The 21,569-nt window shown below is 38.7% G+C and overlaps 1 protein-coding gene across 1 annotated transcript in view; it reads right to left on the reverse strand.

Annotated features, from left to right (window-relative positions):
• Window positions 1-21,569, reverse strand: part of ror2 (receptor tyrosine kinase-like orphan receptor 2) — a 51,345-nt gene that overhangs the window by 16,701 nt on the left and 13,075 nt on the right. The window contains exons 2-4 of the mRNA XM_046375233.1: window positions 14,008-14,079; window positions 6,178-6,465; window positions 5,264-5,294 (exon numbers count right to left, since the gene is read on the reverse strand). Of these exons, the coding sequence (XP_046231189.1) occupies window positions 5,264-5,294; window positions 6,178-6,465; window positions 14,008-14,079 (391 nt within the window). The remainder of the gene's footprint in view (window positions 1-5,263; window positions 5,295-6,177; window positions 6,466-14,007; window positions 14,080-21,569) is intronic.

Raw genomic sequence — 21,569 nt, forward strand, 5'->3', positions numbered from 1 at the left:
TTCTACAATCTGGAAAACAATGTACACAAGAGGAGGTAAGTAGAAAATTCCTCCATGATCCCTATATTGCTTATCACAACACTTATTCTTAGCACAGTATGGAAAGCCTTTATACTGTGTTGAAAGCATATAAACCATTTCTGCTGAGACAAGCTTATATATTGACAGTGTAATGTGCTACTAGTTAAAAGTCAGTCGAGCTATCCCTGGTCAATTTAAACAGATAATAATCTAGCCGGATTATCCAAAAAAGTTGGTGTTTCTGAGGTAACTGAGTCCCATGCTTAGTATATACTGGTCACAATAACCAAATGTCACCCAATGATCAATTTAAAAGGATTTTACCAACAAATTTGCTACACACAACCCGGTGTTATTTCTGTCTTAGCACAATTGATAAATTGTACATAGCCACCTCTTTCAAGCAGGAACCCTATATGATTCTCACCAGTGTGAGCCCATTGTGTGTGAAAAAGGAGTTTTCATCCAGAACACTCACTGCAGTCTACAACTTCAGCTCAGGTCCTCTCTCTCCCATCTCTTTGAATGTGCAGGAGGCCAGTGCATTGGTGCACTATGTTTCCAGAATTGTACAGTTTATATCAAAATGTTGTCATAGTTAAACTCCTAACCAGCATAATAACACATAAGCTCATTCTCTTCAAGTAATAGTTATGCATTTTGAGAAATCAGCTTATTAACTTTTCTTCAGCATTAAAGGGAAATATTGATATCACTCTTGTGTCTTTTAGGAAAATTCATAGTTAGGGCCAGCAGCAAACACTTTAAATGGGGAGAAACAAGTAGGCTCCCTAGACTAGGCTTTAGTTAGCCAATTAACATGTTGACTAGTTGTAGTTGGTGGCAGTAGCTACACATTTACCATACAGTAATGAGAATGGTATCAGTCTGCTCATTTAACTTTCAGTAAGAAACCGTATAAACATATTTCCCATAATTTTTACCTTTAAACAATTGTCACTATTCTCAATTTAAAATCAAACTCTTAACATCACTTGTGTTTATGTCTAGTCATGTTTGTAAAATAGCTGGAAGCTGCAATTGTTATCTAAAAGTATTAAGAGTGCATGCCATCTTTAAGCAAAAAGAGTGTCATTTATGTTGGTCTGAGACTTTGTTATGTTAAACATGTTTTAATGGCCAAGTGTTTTACCGGTCCTTGACTGCCATTTGAAACAAATAAACCGTAGTGTCTAAAGTTCTGCAGCAAATGTACAGTTACTTTAACTTTCCTGATTAAAATATAATTGTACACCAACAAAGGAAAAAATGGTACACAGTACTGGGATGGGGCTGTTTTTCAGGGGTTGGATTTGTTTGGTTGGGCGATATGTTATCGTTTATGATATATTGTCAAAAACGGTGGAAAGAATTAACGGAGGCAGTTGTGATTTTTATAAGCTAAGTTATTTTTGCTGTTTGCACTGTTTTTTACTGCCTGTGTGCCAAAAAATTTTAATACATTTTTAATAAATAATAGATTCTGTTCTCACATTTCAGACTTGTTTGTTTGAAGAGAAATCTGTTTAAACATTCTAAGACATTTTGGACAATGCTCTGCTTTCAACTTTGTGGCAGCAGTTTGGGGAAGGCCCTTTTCTATTGCAGCATAGGTATACCCCAGTGCACAAAACAAGGTCCATAAAGACATAGTTAGTTTGGTGTGAAAGAACTTGATCAGCCCACACAGAGCCCTGACCTCAAATATGCCTCTTGGCACCTTTGGGAGCCAGGCATTTCATCCAGGCTGATGAATCAAACCCACAAGATAGAAAGGAATAGTTACATGTCCTGCTACAACCTACATGTTATGGGAAAAGTGGTTGATAAATTAATGATTATGAAATAAAAGTCTACTGAAATAGAAAAAAATTGTCATTTGAATAACATCCTTTTAAAAATAAAAACCTATGTATTTAAGTATAGATATATTGACTTATTTATAAATTCATAATTTCATTCATAATTTTCATTTATTTATATATTTATTACCTAATTTATTTATTTTTCATTTATCTATAAATTTATTTAATACTGAATTAAATCACATCCAATACCAATAAATACTATGTAACCACAATGCAAAAACATAAGGATGAGTTTTGTGTAGTACATTGGTCTTATCAACAATAAAGATTCATAATTCCCTAAAAGAAGATCATCAGAAACTTCCTAGCCTGCAGCCTTCATCCAGGCCTGCTTACCTCCAGCCTGCTAAACTCCATCTTTCAGTTCAGCTGACTCTCACCATTTCCACTTCCCCAAAACTACCTATATGTGATTCATTACCTCCATACATTTATCATATTTGATTTTAGTCATTTCATTTACCTATTTTTGGTAGCAGGGACAAAAAAGAATTTCACTGCACATTGTACTGTGTATGACTGTGTGTGTGACAAATAAAACTATCCTACCCTAATCTGAGTTTTATCTCCTGTCTCCTGTCTGTGTTAGAGCCTTTTAAGAAGGTACTAAAGCTTACATTACTTAATGTAAGGTCACTTGACAACAAATAATTTTTAATTAACAATCTTATAACTTGTCATAATTTTAATCTTATGTTGTTTACTGAAACCTTGCTTAGAGGAATCAGTGGTGCAGCAGCCCCTACCTTATTTTAATTTCATGAATTGCTAGAGCTGACAGGGAATATGATAGTTTGGCTGCTTTGTCGGGAGTTGTATTTTAACGTAAACAATTGTCTTTTGGAAACGTGACATTTTTGCAATTCCTTTCCTTCCTTATCCCCCAGCATCCTTATATAAGTTATTTAGAGGTCTTCAAAATATTCAGATTCTTTAATTGGTGATTTTTCAGGAAATTTTGTTGGGTCTCTCTGTACTAAAAACTAAATTTTAAACTAATTTTTAATTTTTTGATAATAATTGGAAAGTGTCATGAGACAACTTTGTTGTGATTAAATAAACTGAATTGAACTGAATTATATCCGCTGAGTCTGACAGTTTCCCTGTCTCTGGTGAGTTCAATGTTCACATCTATAACCCAAACAACTCCATCTCTAGGGAGTTCTCTGCTCTTTCAGATACTTTTAGTCTCTTCCAGAATGTGTCAGGGCCTTCTCATAACAAGGGACACACTATGAACTTGATTATCTCCAAAGGCACTGCAATGTCAAATGTTACTATAACTAAGGTTGCCCTATCTGCTAAGTGTTTCTTCATTATGTCTGTCAGGCCCGTACTATGTAAAAATTCTAAATCTACTGCACACTCCTGATGTATTAGTTCCTCCACTCCTAGCCTGTATTCAGCTGCCTACCTAGACCACCTTTTTCACAGAACTGTTATTCTGATTACGTAATTACATCTGCTCCTCTATTTTGGATGCTATAACCCACTTAAAGAAATAAAACCCAAATCCACTTCCCAACCATGGCTAGATTACCTCAACATAACGTTAAGGAAAGAGTTCAGAAAAGCAAGCAGAGACAAAATAAACTTGAATTTCATTTCAAATAATAAAAAATGCCACAATCCAAAAGTTCTTTTTTCCAACATAATGACTTCTCAAGGTTCCTTCTCAACAAAGTTACTTTAATCAAATCCAATATAGCATCCCCCACCCAAATAAATGTCTTGCCCCCTCAAATCAAAATTTTAGAAGTTGGAAAAACAACATTTTAATATCCTCACAAAATTAATATATTACAAGTTGACAAAATATTTACAATAGCAGAAAAATCCGCCGAAAAATGGACACCATACAGTATCAGATTCCTCACATCTCTCTGTCCCTCCGCTGTGTATCTTCAGGTTTCAGCACGGCCACGGACTTGCTGCGTTCACTCGGAATATGACGTTTCTCTTTTCCTCTCTCCCTTAAGTAGCTAATGTACTTCCTTAGAAGTATTTTAAATGCTCATCAACTTACTGTGGCCAGTCATGTTTTCCAAGGTTGCGCAGTGAGACACATTTACCTCGGAAGTCGGAATTTCCGACCTAGATCTTTCCAAGTTCCGAGTGTAATTGAACGCAGCAGAAGCAGCAGCGTTTTCTCACAAACAGTTCTGCACTGTTTTGTTTCAAATAATCACAGCGGTTTTTACAAAGGCAGCTTACTTATTTTCCTCTCCAGCTTTCAGCAGCTCACAAAGAGAAAGTTAATGCTGTGTAATGCATCTGTTTTTCAGAGCTGTTAAAAAGTGCAGTGCTGCTCCTGCCTGTATTGATAGTAGTAGCAATGATGCTGCTGCTAGTACACCAGAGACAGCAGCTAGCATAACTACTACTTTAGCATCAGCAAGCACTGCTTCTCCTGTACCTTCCCCAACAAGTGCTGCCCCAAAGCAGCCTGCTCAGCTACCTAATGACTTAAATGGCAATGCACCATCTCAGCCAATACTGGGTAGTTACCCAAAGCGTGCATTTGGTACAACATTAAGATCATTTAATCCTGCCTGGTACCATGGCAAAGCAGGAGCTTAGTCTTCAGATGGGATACCCAAGTTAGACAGGCCTGACAAAGTGCTGTCCACTTCTCCAGGTTGGGGTTGGACTCATAGCTAACAACCCAATTCAATGAAGAAAACACTGTTACTATAAGCACAGGGGAAAAAAGTGCTGGAGCATGATGTGTACGCATGGTGCCCCCTTCACATTTCTGAGTGCCCCCTCATATGTGCCTGCCTAGAACCGGCCCTGTTCACCAACTTTTCTCCTGGAAACAGTCTCAAAGATGAAGCTGCCAGCTGACATTGTCCCCACTTTTTTATTCATGCAATCTGGTTGATCCAGCTTCTTTGCCATTGTTACCAGCTCTTTATCCACTGGCTCTGTTCCTTCATACTTCAAACAAGTTGTGGTTCACCCCTTCCTGAAAAAACCTAACCTTGACTCTCTAGTTATAGACCCATCTCCACATCACCCTTCCATTACAAGTTTCTAGAAAAAGTCATTCTCCCCAGACTACTGCCTCACCACCCATCAGGCCTAACCTGCCTCTCTAAGCTACATGGCCCTCAATTTCCATTCCACCATTTAATTTCCACTTCTTGCATGTATTTTTGTAAAAAAAAATAGTATCAAGATCAGACAGATTTGCTTGCGATTCCGCCTGGTACAAGATCTTGTACAGATGTTGTTCCTTGTAAGTGATGCTACAAATACTACAAAGATCTTAATTTCTGGAGTGGCAGTAATAAACATATCCTTAATTTGGAGTGCTTTTGCTTCACTCACTCAACACTCAACAAACACATGTATAGAAGATCTTCACTTACGATTCATCAGGACCTCGTGTGGGCATCTGTCCTGTAAATGCGAAATAAGAAAATAAATAAAAAATTAAGAACCATGGCTTCCTGACAGTTTTTACAGTGCAAGAAACATTTAGGGTTATTACTGTCAAAAAGCATGCTCTTTTCACAAACTGCTGATCTCATTGAGACCTTTGTGTCAACAAACTCATTTTACCTCAGCAAAAGTTGAGGTGGCAAAAAATAAAAAATAAAAATCAAAAATTAAAAGTTAGCCTTCAACATAGTTCATATCATTTAAGCCTAAATGACTATAACTACATAATAATAACTATAATATAATAACTATAATAATACCATTTTCACACCAAAATAAGATATATGCAGGTTTTTTTAAACATGCATAAACATGCCTAAAAAGGTGATTAACTTTTGCCTTTCTGGAAAAAAGAACAGTAGAAACAAGCAGAATGTGTATCTCATCAGATTGCATCCAGAAAACATTGAAACTTGCTTTAAATAAGTCTTACTAACATTTTGATTCATACACATTATTATTTCATGAGTTAATGATGGAAATAGCTAAAGAGTGAACCATCTCATTTCCTTCCCAAATCTGCTGGAAGTTGCACATGAGCAATAATGATCGGGTACTGACAAATATTAATGAGGTCACGTTTTTATATCTTTTATTTCAGTCTCTCTTTCAAACTCAATTCAGACTGAATAATCCTTGAAAAGATGTGGATGGAAGTGTATAGTGTTTTCATCACAGCAGATTAGAGCTGGAGACAAAAAATACCTGTGACTACTGCTGAGTCATTTAACACAGAAATGAATGCTGGACCCCTGGTACCCACTGATAGTGGGTGAGAGTGGTTTTTCGTCAAGTGTGAAAGGAGTATAAGTCATCATATAAATATAAAAGTGAACTTTACCTAGTTTGACATACAGGACACCTGTGGCGGAGATGACCTTGAGTGAGTTTGAGGCGACACACTGATAATAGCCAGTGTCTGTGGTGTCCAGGTCCTGGATGCGGAGCTTGGATCCTGCATCTGTTTTGCGGATGGTTATTCGTCCCTGCTCCTGAACAACAGGGGCATCATTCTTCAGCCAGCGGATAGATGGTCGTGGGTTTCCTGCCACTTTGCAGTGCAATGTGGCTGTTTGGCCCTGGAAATGGGTGATGTTGTTAACTGGCTCCTGGAACTCCAGAAAATACCCTTGAGGAGATAAAACAAAAAGAGCTAAAAGCCTGAGGGAAGCATTAAGACTAAGAAGCAGAGCATGGTAGATGTGGTGTGGTAAATTTCAAAACTGTATCTCAAAAACAGACTTTTGGACTGTATTTTGGATTCTGTGCTCATGTAAACTCTTTCAGTCAATGGAATTAGAGCATAATCAACATAAGTTTATGACTTATGCAATCAATCTTAAAAATAAATTGCTGTATGTTGTCTAGATGAAGTACACAAATTCCAAGAATTTTGCCTTGATAACAGTTTGATGATGATAATAGTTTGAAATCTGCCTTTACATGTATTTACAAGGCACAGTGTGAAACCATCTATGGTTTCACACATGGCAGGTGGCTCAACCACATTTCAACTTGCTGTTGGTGTCTAAAGTTGTGTTTTAGTCCTGGGTAATGCAGAAATTGAGACTTAGGACTTCAAGTTTTAAAGATCACTTTGGTCTGGATAGCTGTGCTGATGAACTCATTTGTCTTTCTCCTCTTTCTTTTTCATCAGCCTTTTCTTCCTGATGCATTGATTTCTTTCTGATGCAGAAATGTCTGGGGATTTCTACTTGACTCTCGCTATCGGTTATGCAAATACTGCATTAGGAAAAAAGGGACCAGTTGAGTGCAGAGACATTGATAAACACACACAGAAATTTCTTGGCTCTTAGTACTGTTTGCCTTTCGAGCAGCAGTCAAACTCTGGACTGATTTATGCAATGGAAAAACAAAGATGTGTGCCCAGCTTCAGATGCTGGTCACAACAGAGCTCTCCAAAGAACAGGTTTCACTGATGTCGCCACACAGTCTTTACTTACAATGTAGTACTGCACCTTTCACAATGAATTAATGTGTTGGACATCTAACTTTAGTTTTATGACAGACTTATGGATTTAACTGCTACGGCAATAACTTGAGTATTAAAGAAGTAGCTTTTGACTGGACTTGGACTTGACTTTTTAATGTGCCCCTGAGAAAATTTGTCAAGCTGGCAGTTCTTCTCAACATCCAAGGATAGGGCACCCCTGTAGCTCAGTTGGTAGAGTGTGTGACCCATGTACTGAGGCTGTCTGTCCTCTGCAGTGGCCACAGGTTTGAGTCCTGCCTGTGGCTCATTTGCTGCGTGTCATCCCTTCTTTCTGTCCCCCCTTCCTGTAATATCCTCAGCTGTTCTATATGAATAAAAGGCAAAAAGCCCCCCCAAGAAAAAGTCTGATGATGTTTCTGAAAATAGATAACAACTCCACAGATTTGATCTTTGCTTCACTTGCTTTGAGTAATCAGAACATCTTTATTGACTGCTTAATGGATACCAATTGCCATTTGTCAACTGTGGTGGTCTCAATCTGTGGAAATTTGTAGATCTGTAACTACGATTGTCTTAATTTTTGATGTTTGAAATTATGTTGGTCATTGTATCGCAGTGTTGGTGTACAAGTCAACATAAAAAGAATAAATTTGTCATTCATTTTCCTATAAGCGGCATGCAGTCAGGGAACAGAAAAAAAGTTTCATTATTTTTTTTAAATCATTTGAAAATCACAATTTTTTATACAAGCTGTAAGACTTACACTGGAAACCTGCAATTTGCATCTCTTGAATAATTTGTTTCTTTTCTCCTATCTGTATCAACTGAGTACTTGAGCTTTGCTTCTGATGTGATTGCTTTCCAGGCTGTTATAGTGGAAAGGATGCCCCCCCAAATCCATATTCTTCATATATGTTTATGATCAATAATTCTGTTATCGTAATTGTCTGTACTGTAATACTAGATAGATAGATAGATGTATTTTATTGTTCCCAGGCTGGGAAATTCCAGATTATATAAAGTTTAAAAAACACAACGAGAGCTGCAGCTGCAGGCTACCATCTGGGACAGCACCATCTTGAAAAAAAAAATGTCAGTTTATGTTAGTGTTATGTTAGTTTATTCTATACACACATCATCTGTGTCTGTCCATCCTAGGAGAGGGATCCCTCCTCTTTTGTCTTCCTGAGGTTCCGTCCATTTTCCTACTTTAAAGGTTAATTAATTCATTTTTTAACTGTACTTACTACTTTAAACATTACATATACAGAACAATGTGTTTTGAAACCACACCTAAAATGAAAAAATCTAAACATTTAAATTAAAAAATTAAAACAAGGATTAATTATTTCTTAATAACTATATACTCTGCAGTGCCTCCTTTCCGTTCCAAAGAATGATTCCAAAATGTTTATGAAAACTATTACTACTTACCGTCAATACAAACAAGACATTCCATTTCCCTAGTCTGATATTAAACAGACCGTGCAGCAGCAGTGCTGAAGCTTCCCCTTAAATTATAACACAACTGATACTCAGAGGATAAGCTAACGACTCGGTCTCTGTGTGGAAAGGCCATAGGCAAATCACCAACTACAAGCCCAAAGCCCCCCACTCTGCTGACGACCTGTGACTAGCCAAAAGTCTGAATGAGCTCTACTGTCGCTTTGATGGACTATCAGCCAGCCCTGACTCCTCCACACACCCCATCAACACGGACATTCACACCCCCCACACCCCAGAAGACAACCCACCAGAGTCCACCTCAGACCCCTCCTCGCTGACCAGGGCCCACAACATCACCAGTGACCCCTCCCGCCCTCACCACGGTCTGTTCTCACTGCTGAAGTCTGGCAGAAGATTCCGCAGCATGCGGTGGGGAACAGAACAACCAGACTCGCAAACAGCTTCTTTCCATATGCCATAAGACTACTTAACTCTACTTGATCACTTCCCCTCCTCACCCACACAAACACCACTCAGGACTACAGCCCATTTATTTACTGTGCAATATATTTATATTCTGTGCAATCTACAAAAGTACTATTTATTACAAATACTAACTGTGCAATAATAATTACATATGTATATATGCTGACTGACTTTTTATACAAAATATCTAATTTTTCAAGTACTTTTTACTGCATATTTATTGGGTATATATTATATTTTTTACTTTTTTTCTTTTAAAAGAATATGTCGGTAATTCCTGCTATGCTTGAGCCACTGTACCGAAATTTCTTTTGCAATGAAAATCCAAATGACAAATAAAGAAAGTCTAAGTCTAAGTCTAATATGCTACTTGTTTTTATATGTTATGTTTGCACCAATCACTAAGGCAGATTCCTAGTAATGTGAAACCTCTTCACTTACATGCCAATAAAGGCAATTCCGATTCTGATTCTGATAAGGGGTCACACTGACAAGGCTATGGGGCTAAAAATCTAGAAGGCACAACCGTAGTAAACCTATTTCTAATCATTAATGAATTTTTTAATACAGGTGAGAGGCCTGATTGTTGCCATGAGCTCACTGTTCAACCGTGGAAGAAAGGCTGGCTGAGGAAGTCTGAAAATACAAACAACTGAAACTTGGTAACTGCTTATCTGTGTCACACAAGCTATTTTATGAGCTATAAATGGAGGTGCTGATGATATAGAAGCTTCTTATCTTTTCAGATAGTAGAGAAATCTGGAAATTATACAAGTGTTAAGAGGGTGAAATGTTGCTTTTCAAATTTTAACACCTTATACTGTCACCTTGATTCCAGTTTCTAAGATTTGCATTGGCCTAATTTGATTATTTTAAAAAGACGAAAACATTCACTCTGAAGGTCAACAAAAATGTAAAGCCTTTTCGTTGACTAAAGATGTACTAAAATGCATTGAGATGTTGACTAAAATTGAACAAAAATTCTAAAGGATAAAAATGACTGATATGTGACTAAAACTAATAAGCTTTTTTCGACAAAAAACTATACAGAAAATTGCTAACAAAATTGACACTGCACGCTTGAGAATGCAACGACATTTGCACATGTACACTTGTGTTCACTTGCATGGACGAAGTTTGGTGCCTAAGATGTGCTTAGCATTAAAAGACCAAAGAGAAACAGTTAGTTTTCTTAGAATTGAGTATTTCTCCAGTGTGTCTTTTCCCTGTGCAGGGCTCTCAAGTCTCACACGGGCACACGCCACACCTTGTATTTCTCACGCAGAGAAATTAGCAGGGTAACGTCCACCAAGTTGCGCTGCTATTTTTTAATATATCTATAACAGTGGTACAGGTAAGAATCAAGTCGGTTCCCCCAGAGTTCAGAAGGCGCCTGCCACGCACCAGCCGATCAAATAGAATATAGCTACCGAATAGCCAATCAAAAATAGCCTTGCTGTATCCGGGTCAGATTTAGGTAGTAATGCTACAACAACGTTACAGCCAGTGACACTGATCTCGCTACTCTGATGATCAGCGTGGAAGAGGACGATTTACTATGAGTACGGTAAGTCATCTCATCTTTTGATTTCCGTTGCTGGGGAACATTGTCTCTACGTACAGTCCTGTCCTTTTTATATTAAATGCATTTTGGTACTCAATTGTTTCTTTTAGCCCAGATATCTTTATCATCAATGTTTTTATGTTGGTCAGGCAGCAGCTGGGCCAGCAAGCTAGTCATGCTCCACTAGCATGGAAGCTTTAGTTAGTTATCTATCCTGACTTTCGGGTGTTAGTTTGCAGAGGTTACGCTAGCAGTAGCTCGCTAATCAATCTAGTAGTAAGTAACATATTTTCAAGGCTGGTATTATACACATTTTATGTTTAGCTTTAGCTCTCTGGAACCGCCACTGAATAATTTGTCCAGGCAGCTGGTAATCTGTAATGTTAGCTAACAGTTTGTCTTGGCCACCAGTGCAGGCTACTTAACTAAACTAAATAAATATAGTTTTTTCTTAAGAGTAATTCACAAAGCAGTTGAGACCCACTTCTAGGAGGACTTTGCAATTAATGAGATAAAGTTCTGCTTTGCTTGATGGCTATTTAATTATACTTTATTCAGACAATGCATAGTATTAATTATTGCATTTGTCTTCAAAAATGTCAGGGAAGGCAAATGAGCATTCTTTCATGCTTCGCTCAGAAGGATCAGCTCCCTAAAAAGGTGGCCAGGTTAGAGGAGGAGACAGCTAGGCCAGGAAGTCCAGGACATTCCCTACAAGGACCCACTATACCAACTGCCAGGTAATACTTTCAAGTGTCACATAAGGAGGAGATAAACCTGTGTGCTCATTGACCTAAAATATACTTTTTGTTGTTCTGAGTTGGGTGATATCTTTGATCTGATGGAATAGGCATAAAATATATGTAGGCTTATACATGTAGTCTATGGATAAAATGGCATGCTTACAGAGGAATACCTTCAATCACTTGCACTAATGCTGAGTGTGGGGTGGAAGATACCCTATACTTTGTAGACAGGCAAGGGTTTCCACATTTTCCAGGATTTCAACATATTGAATACTTTGTTTAATTTTGATCATGGTCACAAAACAAATCCTTAATCAGTTCAGTTTACACATGGTGCTCTTTTTAGATTTCAGGAACTACTTCCTCTCCATGAGCCACAGGAAGAGGACATGGATATCCCCACGCCCCAAGATCCCACCACCTTTAAAATTGAATTGAATAAATATTTTTATTTGTATGAATTTTTGTGTAATTTGTTAGATCAGAGCCCCATCCTCACCCCAACTAAACCTCCACCACTGCCGCCACCAAAATCTCACTCTGAACTCAGTTCAAAACTTGAGAGCCCTGTCTGTGTCTTACTTCTGTCCAATTAGGAGAGGACCTGGGCAGGGATGACTTACTCTCCTATGTTCTACCCATAGACATAATAAACAGTACACACCACATTTGCTGCTTTGGCATGAAAAATGTGGCCATCTTGAACTGGTCATTCTACCGTAAACTACCAAAGCAGCAAGATGCTTGAGCACTGTGCAACGTATTGCTGTACAAATCGGCGGACTATTGAAAACAGGGCTTGGAATTACTTTTCGCAAGTAAGATTGAACAATATTATTGGAATAGCATATTACTGTACTGTATTTATGTCCACTAGCAAAATCAGACAACAGAACATCTGACTGTCGAATAGTTTGCAAACTAGCTTACTCACAATTTCAGCAGCTTTGGTTCATTATCAAGATCAAAATAGGAGTTTTGCTGAAGAAAGGTTCTAAGACATTTGAAAGAAGAAAATAGGAAGAAGAAGTAAATAGGAATAATAGAAAATAGGAAGATAGGATATAGAAAAATAGGAAGAAGAAGGTAGAAAAAAGGCTTGTATTCCTTTGTAAAATGTTTCTCCCAAATGTCCTGTTTTCATTTTGAAGGTTTGCCAAAGACAAAGACATTAGGAAGAAGTGGGAAGTGGCTTTGAGGGGAGAAAGATTCACTGCATGTGATTCATCCGTGCTTTGCAGTGAACATTTTAAGCAGGGAGATTTTGATAGGACAGGTCAGATTGTCCAACTCAGAGATGGTGTTATTCCATCCATGACACACACACACACACACACACAGTGCTGGCAGTGGCTCTGACAGGTGATGACTATAAGAAAGAATGTGGGTCATACTCTAGTGGGGCAAATTGATGTGTGTGAAGTGAGACAATCAAACCATGTCCAGGCCTGCCTCTCCTACCTCTCTTAAGGCCAGAGTTAATGAAGCCTTAGCAAGAGTGGAAAGTCTGGAACAAGAGAAGAAGAACGCCATAGCAAGAGAAAAGAGAGCAAAGACCACAGTAAAGAGTCTTTTGGGGGATTTGAGGGGAAATTAAAAAAATAAAAAAAAAACTTTCATGATTAAAAAAATTTAAAATTAAATCTTTCATTAGCAACTTTGTGGATGTGTAAATAGTAACAACAATAATAACAGTGATGGACTTCCATACGGTCCATGCGGACAGAGACTGCGTTGGTAGTGGTAAGCACAAAGGGGGAGGGATGTGGAACAGTGAAGGATGTGGAACTGCGTGCCGTTGGATATATATATCCATATTACTTGCCCAGGGAGTTTTCAAGGTTTGGTGGCCCTCTTACAGACTTCGGAGGCTAACCAGTAAATCACTGAGTGCCAGCAGGTTCCAACCCTCAACAATCAGCTAAAGCCTTACCTCTTATGGCAAAAAGCTTTTAACTCACCTTACCGGTCATTTTCCTACTGATAAGATCATAAATCTTTCTGTAGTTAAGTTCCTTGAAGAACCTTCATCTCTTGCAGTGCAGCCATCATTCCATGTGTCTCAGATCAAACCAATTTGCTACAAATTCTACATAAAAAATGTAGAATTATTTATGTGCTTTAAGTATTTTTTAAGAACAGCACCTTATCTATCTGCCAAATACTTGTGAGCAGCATCTTCAGCAACAGTGCTGGTTGCAAGATATGAGCATAGGCTTTTAGGTTGGTTTTTTCTCAGAAGTGCCAAACCCCGCAACCTATGTGTAATGACAAGACTCCAGGAAACTCATTATGCCTGGCAAATAAATAAGAAATAATTCTAGCATGTAGCTCTTCACATTTTTATTTTTGCATGAATTTAGCAAATGACATGCAACATGATTAGATGTCTTTAGATGAATGGTACATGATTTTGAAACTGACTGTACACACTGATAACCGCTCATAAAACAGAATGACAAACATTTATCTTACCGTCAGCTGTGGGTGCAGCTCCACTCTGAGGTTCAACCAGACCATCTGAATCAACTGACAGACCTGGATCAGCTGCAGAGACAGCCAGAGAGAGGATAGAAGTATTAAAACTAAAGCTGGTATAAAACATGACTACTCTGAGTGCTTAGGGAGAGTTCACACTTCTTCCAATGGATGCCCAATGGGGACAGATGGCCCTGCTGCCACCACAATCAGAAAAGAAATGAATGGATAGCTGTGCTGATGAAGGCACAGGCACACATTTTCACATTTCATAGAAAATGTATTTCCTTTCATGTGCACAAGGAGACATCAAATGGAGGCTCCGTATATTGGTGGGGGTACCTTCCACTTTGCTCCTTACTTTTTAAATAGAGAGATGCACTGCAGCTGAAGCCACCATGGATATAACCTGGCATGGAAGAAAGTTTCTCTGCATGAATTTGAAATCATTTTTTTTCTTCCTGGAGACTATCTCTAGTCTTTTCTTTTCATTTCAGCCAAGACATATTATGCACAATCCTCAAGATATTAGTGATATTTATATTATATTTAGTGACCTTTAGGTGTAAAAGTATGAGGTGTTTTTCAGCAGAATAGTTAATTAATTATAATTATGGGAAAAAGTTAAATGGACGCTGTACAGCTCTGTCCAGACAAATGAAATTGATTTGTCTCAATCAAATTAAATGAATGAATTATACAGGGTACTAAAATCCTGGGTTGTTTAACACACAAGAGATGAATTTAATGGTTAAATTAAGTATTCTAATAATGAACTGTTTTCTAGTGCCATACTCAGCAATAAATGTAAATATTACTTGCTTTGGTTGTAATGAACACTGCAGCCTCTAGGGGCCACATGTGGGGTTTTAGTCTTGATAAGTAGCTGCTGCCAGGTACCAATGAGTCCACTCTTCCATACAATAAAGCCGTAGTAATATAGTAAATTAATGTTCTGTCCGTACAGTAAAAGAAAACCAAGATGACCAAGAACTAAGGTGAGCTTTATTAAGTCTGGTCATACAAGTCGCAACAGGGTGGCTGTCCTTGACTGATGACATGTATCTAGCCTTGACTGGGGGCAATAGGATGCTTTTCCAACCAGAGCTGAATAAAACTCCTTGCCGCTGCATTCCAACAGCCTGCTGCCTCCACCATGAAAGGGTCCTTTGAGAACTGAGAGGCCATGGCTCCATCTACTGGGGTTTTGACTGAGGGCCTTCTGGCACACCCACCCCTTCTGCATTTTATGCCCTCACTTCTAACCTTTCATTGAGTTCAGCGAGGGCTGACTTAACAGTTTGCAGAGAACAAACTGGTGTTTTACAAACATTTCTTGATGGTAGAGCTACTTCAGAGGCAGAAATAATGTTGTTAGCTCAATTAAAGTATTCAGATACACCTCTTCATTATTGAATTCAGGTGTGGTGTGAGACTGTTTTTCAGTGAAGGAAAATCTTAATGCTTCAGCACACCAAGACATTTTTGGATAATGCTTCTGCCTCCATCCCCACAGCAACAGCCTGGGGAACCCAACCCTCCTTCACCCCAGCACAACTGCGCCCCAGTGCACAAAGCAAGGTCCACAATGACATGGCCAGAAGAGTCCGGTGTGGAAAAACACGAACTAGCCTGCACAGAGGCTGGACCTCACCTGGATGAACTGTAACGAAGAAGGTGAGCCAGTGGCCAACCTCACAAACACTGCACTGCATTAATGGGCAAAAAATCTTGCAGAAAAAAAACTCAACAGTCCTGCAGAAAGCTTCCCGAGAAGAGTGGAAGAACGCCACATCAACGATCCATGCACTTAGAATGTAATATCAGCAAAGTCCCTGTTGGTGTAATGTCAAGTGTCCCAATACTTTTGTCTATATTGTGTATCTGTATGTGGTTAAGTACCAGTACATCCTGCTGATTAGCTTGTCTGGCACTACTGCTCCTGGCTGACAGCGGAAATACAACATATATCACTTTGGTCTGGTCTGAATTGGAGTGTTTGTCCAATTGCAACAAATGTGTAAATTTCTCCATCTCTAAAATGTAATAATCAGAAATAAAGTAAATCAAATTAACTGACAGACCATTAATTGGCTAGAGAGCAATAACAACATCATCGTAAAGAGTGTTGGTAAAGATGGGGCGCAATCATTTGGGAAAGAACTCCAGAAAGCACACAGACAACTGAATAATACACAGTATTATTCTCCCATCCACTGGAACCCCTTCAGTGTTAACTAATGGAAATGAGGAACAAGAGAAAAAATCCAAGACTGCCCTGTGTCTACATGTTGCCAAAGATTAAGAAAAAATCAATTAAATCTGCCTGACAGACCCATTGTCAGTGACAATCTGGAACCGGTTTCATTAATGACCACATCAAGTATTTTGTTCCAAGCCTACAATCTTATATCCAGGCGACTGCTGAAATGTTGAACAAAATTCAGTAAAAACAAGTACAAAAAAAGGGAAGATACATACATGATTACAAAAGATGTGAAATCTTTGTACACAAACTCACAGATTGAACATTACTTAGTAATACACATCAAAAAGCCAGTGCTCGAAATATGTCCCTAGGGCCAATAGTTTCCAACCAAAGACTCTTACAGAGAACCTTCCATTTGGTCAGTTCCAGTTCCAAGAGGTATATGTGACACAGAGGAGGAGCTTGATGACAAGGCTTGAGAAGTACCAGTGCACCAGGTAAGGCCTGCATCCTTTCTTAAGTGGCAACCAAGGCATTCAGTATGTTTTGTAGCAAATTAGCACCTAGTGCAGCTGTAAGGCTCAGTGGTAATTAAGTCCCTTAGATCTAAAAACAAATAATTTTACAAGTACTACTTGTTACATGAAGGTGAACCCCCTCACACACTTACACACACTTTATGAGTTTGTATGACCAGGGTTAGGTCAGATTGCTTTGAAATGTAGTCAGTTCCTGATTACATATTACATTTGAATTTTTGGAAAGAAATAAAAAGGAATAAAAACTCTATTATCCATTAACACAAACTAGAATTAATGCCTTGCAACTGTATACCTGACATCCTAACGTCACTGTGAAGTTCAATTCACAGTGAAGTTTGACCTTTTCGATATAAAATGTAATCTGTTCATCATTTTATCCTGTTAAAAAGTGTGAAATTATGCCATAATAATTGTATGAATTTGTAGGCTATTATTAAAAACATGTGAGGTCACAGATACCTTGACCTTTAACCACCAGAAGCTAATCAGTTTCTTCTTAAGTCCAGAGTGATATTTGTGCTGGATGTAGTGAAATTTCCTCCAGGTGTGAGATACTGCATTCACAAGAATGAGACAGTCAGACAGACAATCCAAAACATAATGACACTGGCCAGGTCTATCGACAGCACAGAGATGCAAAAACAAAACAACAACATGGCCTGGAAACTTCAATGTCAAAGGTGGTGTTGCTGATGACATATGTCTTCCACAGAGTGGCACACTTGTCTAAGAAACCCTCTGTCAAATGCACTTTTCATGAGTTAAAAGAGAACTGATCATAAAAAATAGTTTCTTAATCTTAAGTGACTTAAACTGTCTTATTTCAAAGACATAATCAAAAATACAATCAAGTAATCCTCGAAAACAATTTTTTTTTACAATTTTTTATTTGATCTAATTGTAGTGTAATTTGTTATTTCCCGAACCTGTGTAACACAGAGTAGCCCTACAATAACTAAAATACACAGATCAGCCATGCCATTATGACCACTGACAGGTGAAGTGAATAACATTAATTATCTGCACTGGGCAGTGGGTGGGATATATTAGGTAGCAAGGGAACATGTTGTCCCTGAGGTTGATTTGTTGGAAGAAGAGAAAATGGGCAAGCGTAAAGATCTGAGCAACTTTGATGAGGGTCAAATTGTGATGGTTAAATGACTGGGTCTGACTGGGTCAGAGCATCTTCAAAACTGCCGCTCTTGTAGAATGTTCACACTCTGCAGTGGTCGGCAAATAAAAAAAGGGCCAAAGATGGAAAATGGGTGAACCAGCAACAGAGTCATGGGTGGTCAAACCTCACTGATGCATGTGGGGAATGAAAACTGCCGTGTCTTGTTCGGTCAAATAGAAGAGCTATTGTAGCTTAGCTTGCCGAAAAAGTTTATGCTTGTTCCAACAGAAAGATGTGAGAACACACAGTGCAAAAGCGCCTACAATGGGCATATGAGCATCACAGCTGAACCATGGAGCAATGGAAGAAGGTAGCCTGGCGTCGCTTACCTTGGGAGGATGTACCACCAGGATGCACTATGGGAAGAAGGAAAGTGTGGATGATACTTTACCACCTACCCAAAGCATTGTTGCTGACCAAGTTCACTACGCGTGTCCTGCCACACTGAAAACATTATTCAAGAATGGTTTGAGGAACACAACTACAGAGTGTTGACTTAGCCTCCAATTTCTCCAGCTCTCATTCCTATCGTGCATCTGTGGGGTGTACTGGAAAGATGAGTCTGATCCACAGAGGCCACACCACGCAATTTACAGGATTTAAAGGATCTGCTATTGACGGCTTGGTGCCAGATACCACAGCACTCACTCAAAATTAGGCAAGTTGTTATAATCTTACAACTGATCGGTGGATTGATTGTCAGCTTTGATAAGCCTACTTCAGCAGGACATGCATGCCTCAAAATAACGTGAGCTATTAGTAAAGCTTGATGTACAGTAGGTTGCTGCTAGACAGAAATTAAACATTTGCATGTTGTTCGCAGTTTATGCTCGAGTGAAGTTTTTAAGCTGTCTCCATGGTAACCGCAGAATTAGTACTTTTACGCTCAACATATTTGTGTCACTTTTAGTAAAGTGTAATCTGCACAGACAGCTGTTAAAACCATACAAATGTCCTGCTATGTTTTAAACAATAACAGTATCTGCATTCATTAATCAGCTTCCAATCTGTGAGAAGCAGATTCTCCTCACTTGCTAGGGTTAGCTATCTGCTGTCAGTCAACATGGTGAAGGCAGTTTGTCTGGCGGCTCCCCTACAGCTGAGGGCTACAGAGGGCTACTTCTGTGGACACTGTCACATTGTGTGACATAGTATGACAGTAATACTACAATACATATAGTATATAGTAACAATAATACATTTCTTGAGGTCTCCAGGACATGTCTAGGAACTAGGTCAAAAATATTTTGTCATTTTTGTCACACAACACTCATCAAAAGTGTTACGTGATGATTCTTTACACCTGCCTTAAGACAACACAACAAATTTAGTTTCTTCAATAACATCACCACACATTACACCTTAGTGCAGAGCTACTATAATAGATTAGTATTTTGCCAAAATCAAGGCTTACCCAGATCTCAGTACAGTTCCTCTGAAGCACAAACCATGTCCAGCTGGAACTACATTTGTCACACAGGCTCCATCATTCTTATCGACATGCATGTAAAACAAGATTGTAGACTCTCTGACATAATAACTGTATAATGGCACTGAACTATCAGATGGTATCACTAACTTGCAATGGAATTTCCACTTTACTTGCTCTGAGACAATCTTCCCACCATGAGAGCCCTCATCACAGAGGCAGCTGACACAGGGGTAACTTCATCCTTCTGACTGAGTTAAAATAGGAATGTCATAAAAAAGCAGACTCTTCCCTTCAAATGTTTAGCCAATCGAAGACTCCAAGACAAGACAATAAAAGAGACTGAATCATTTGCAGCTTATTGGCACACCAATAAGTGTGAGCATACCAAACCAGGTCTGTGGAAAACTAGGGTCAGCCCTGAAAAAGAAAGCTTTTGGATGCATGTAAAACAAAGCTCTAGTGTCAATTGTTTATCTTTCTCCAAACCAGCTCTTAGTCATTCTTTCCTTTATCCAAACAGTCTGGAAGAAAGCAGGAATATGAAGCTGAAGGTAACAAATAGCAGAATATTACAGAGCTGTGATCTTAGTTGTGAATAAACGACAAAACTCCCATTTCACAAAAAACTTTTTCTTCTTGCTCTGCAGCCCCTGTCTCAGAACTATAATTAACAAAGCATCTGTTGTAGGATGTGGTTATTACTATTAGTTTGACAAGCCTCCTGTCAACATTTTTTCCACAGACCCATGGCAGACATCATGATTCAATGTGTGACTCCATGAATAGATATGCTTCATTTTAACCAAATGAGTCAATCAACACACTGTAACTCACAAAATGTTATCCCTCTATTTTTTCTGCATTTCAGCTGCATTTTGAGTGTTACGTATTCTTTTTTCCTCTTCAGACTTACTGAACTGGGAAGCCTGTAACAGTCCTTCAAGCCACACACATTTCCTTCATTGCATGTGTTCTATGAGCTTGTGAACAATGTTTCAGGATCCCATGTTTCATAATGGCCACATGCAAAACTCCACTGTGCAGGAGAACAAACTTACACAGCAAATAAAATCAGCACTCTTTTTTGTCCATTGAACTGATGTTTGATGTTTACCTGGTATTGCAGATGATAACCGCTATCTTTTAACTTCTACTGTTCCACCCTGTTTCTACTGCAGGGAATCAAGACGTTTAGCTACCAATTTAACCTAAGCACAAAATGCATACTGTAACACAGAAACATCTAGAATGAAGTCTAGAGTGAAGTACTTCCACTTTTGTTATGAGTTAAATAACAGTATTTGGCTCTGTCATTGGTTGACAAGTGTGTCACCAGAATTGCTGAACATTTCAAAGTCACTCAAGCAGCCTTTAACTCACTGGTTGCTGATATCAACACTCTCTCAACTCCAGCTTGTTACATAGTGATGCTTTTTCAGGCACGCTTTGACATCTGGGACCAACATGCAAAATCTTCCCTTTAGTATCTAGTATGTAGTACCAATGCAGAGAGAAAGTTTAGGCACAGAAACCACATGCTTTAGTTTAGGAAAAGATCTGTGATATTTGTTTCTTTTCACACAGGATGCAAATTCCAGTCTCCTGGGTGAAAACTGTGACCTCCACCCCTCTTGGCATTTTCTCAGTTTGTGAACCATGTCTTGCTATGTCGTTGCTCTGATACTGACATAGACGTGTTTGCACTGGACAGTCATTTAAGCCCAGTGCATCTCACTCTGATGCTCAAGGGTACATCCTGCATCTGGATGAGACACCAAGGGTTGTCCCAAAAGGTGAGATATGAGAGAATGAGATCGGACTTGTTACAGATATGTAGGCAATGAATAGGGGATTGGATGAATCAAAGGTAATAACAAATATATTTGATCATTTTAATGCTTTCACACCAGTTGTTTGCTTCCTGAAACTCCTCAAAACACTTTCATATAACTTTGCATCACCATCAGGCTGAACACATATCTTTTCTATATGAGTCCACATTGCGGAAATAAAAGGTTTTTACCATTATCAGCATTTTTCTCAATAATCCACAATCCAAGACAAACAATGCAAAGCTGCACATTTGAAAATAACCATGCTTCTAATCAGTGAGTTAAGATGTGTGTGAGAAATCCAGAATATAATACAAATGAACAGAGAAAAAGTTGTGTACTTCAGGATAGGCAGTGCGTCACCAAAGCC

The sequence above is a fragment of the Scatophagus argus genome, chromosome 20 (assembly GCF_020382885.2).
Source record: "Scatophagus argus isolate fScaArg1 chromosome 20, fScaArg1.pri, whole genome shotgun sequence".
NCBI classification, from domain to species: domain Eukaryota; kingdom Metazoa; phylum Chordata; class Actinopteri; family Scatophagidae; genus Scatophagus; species Scatophagus argus.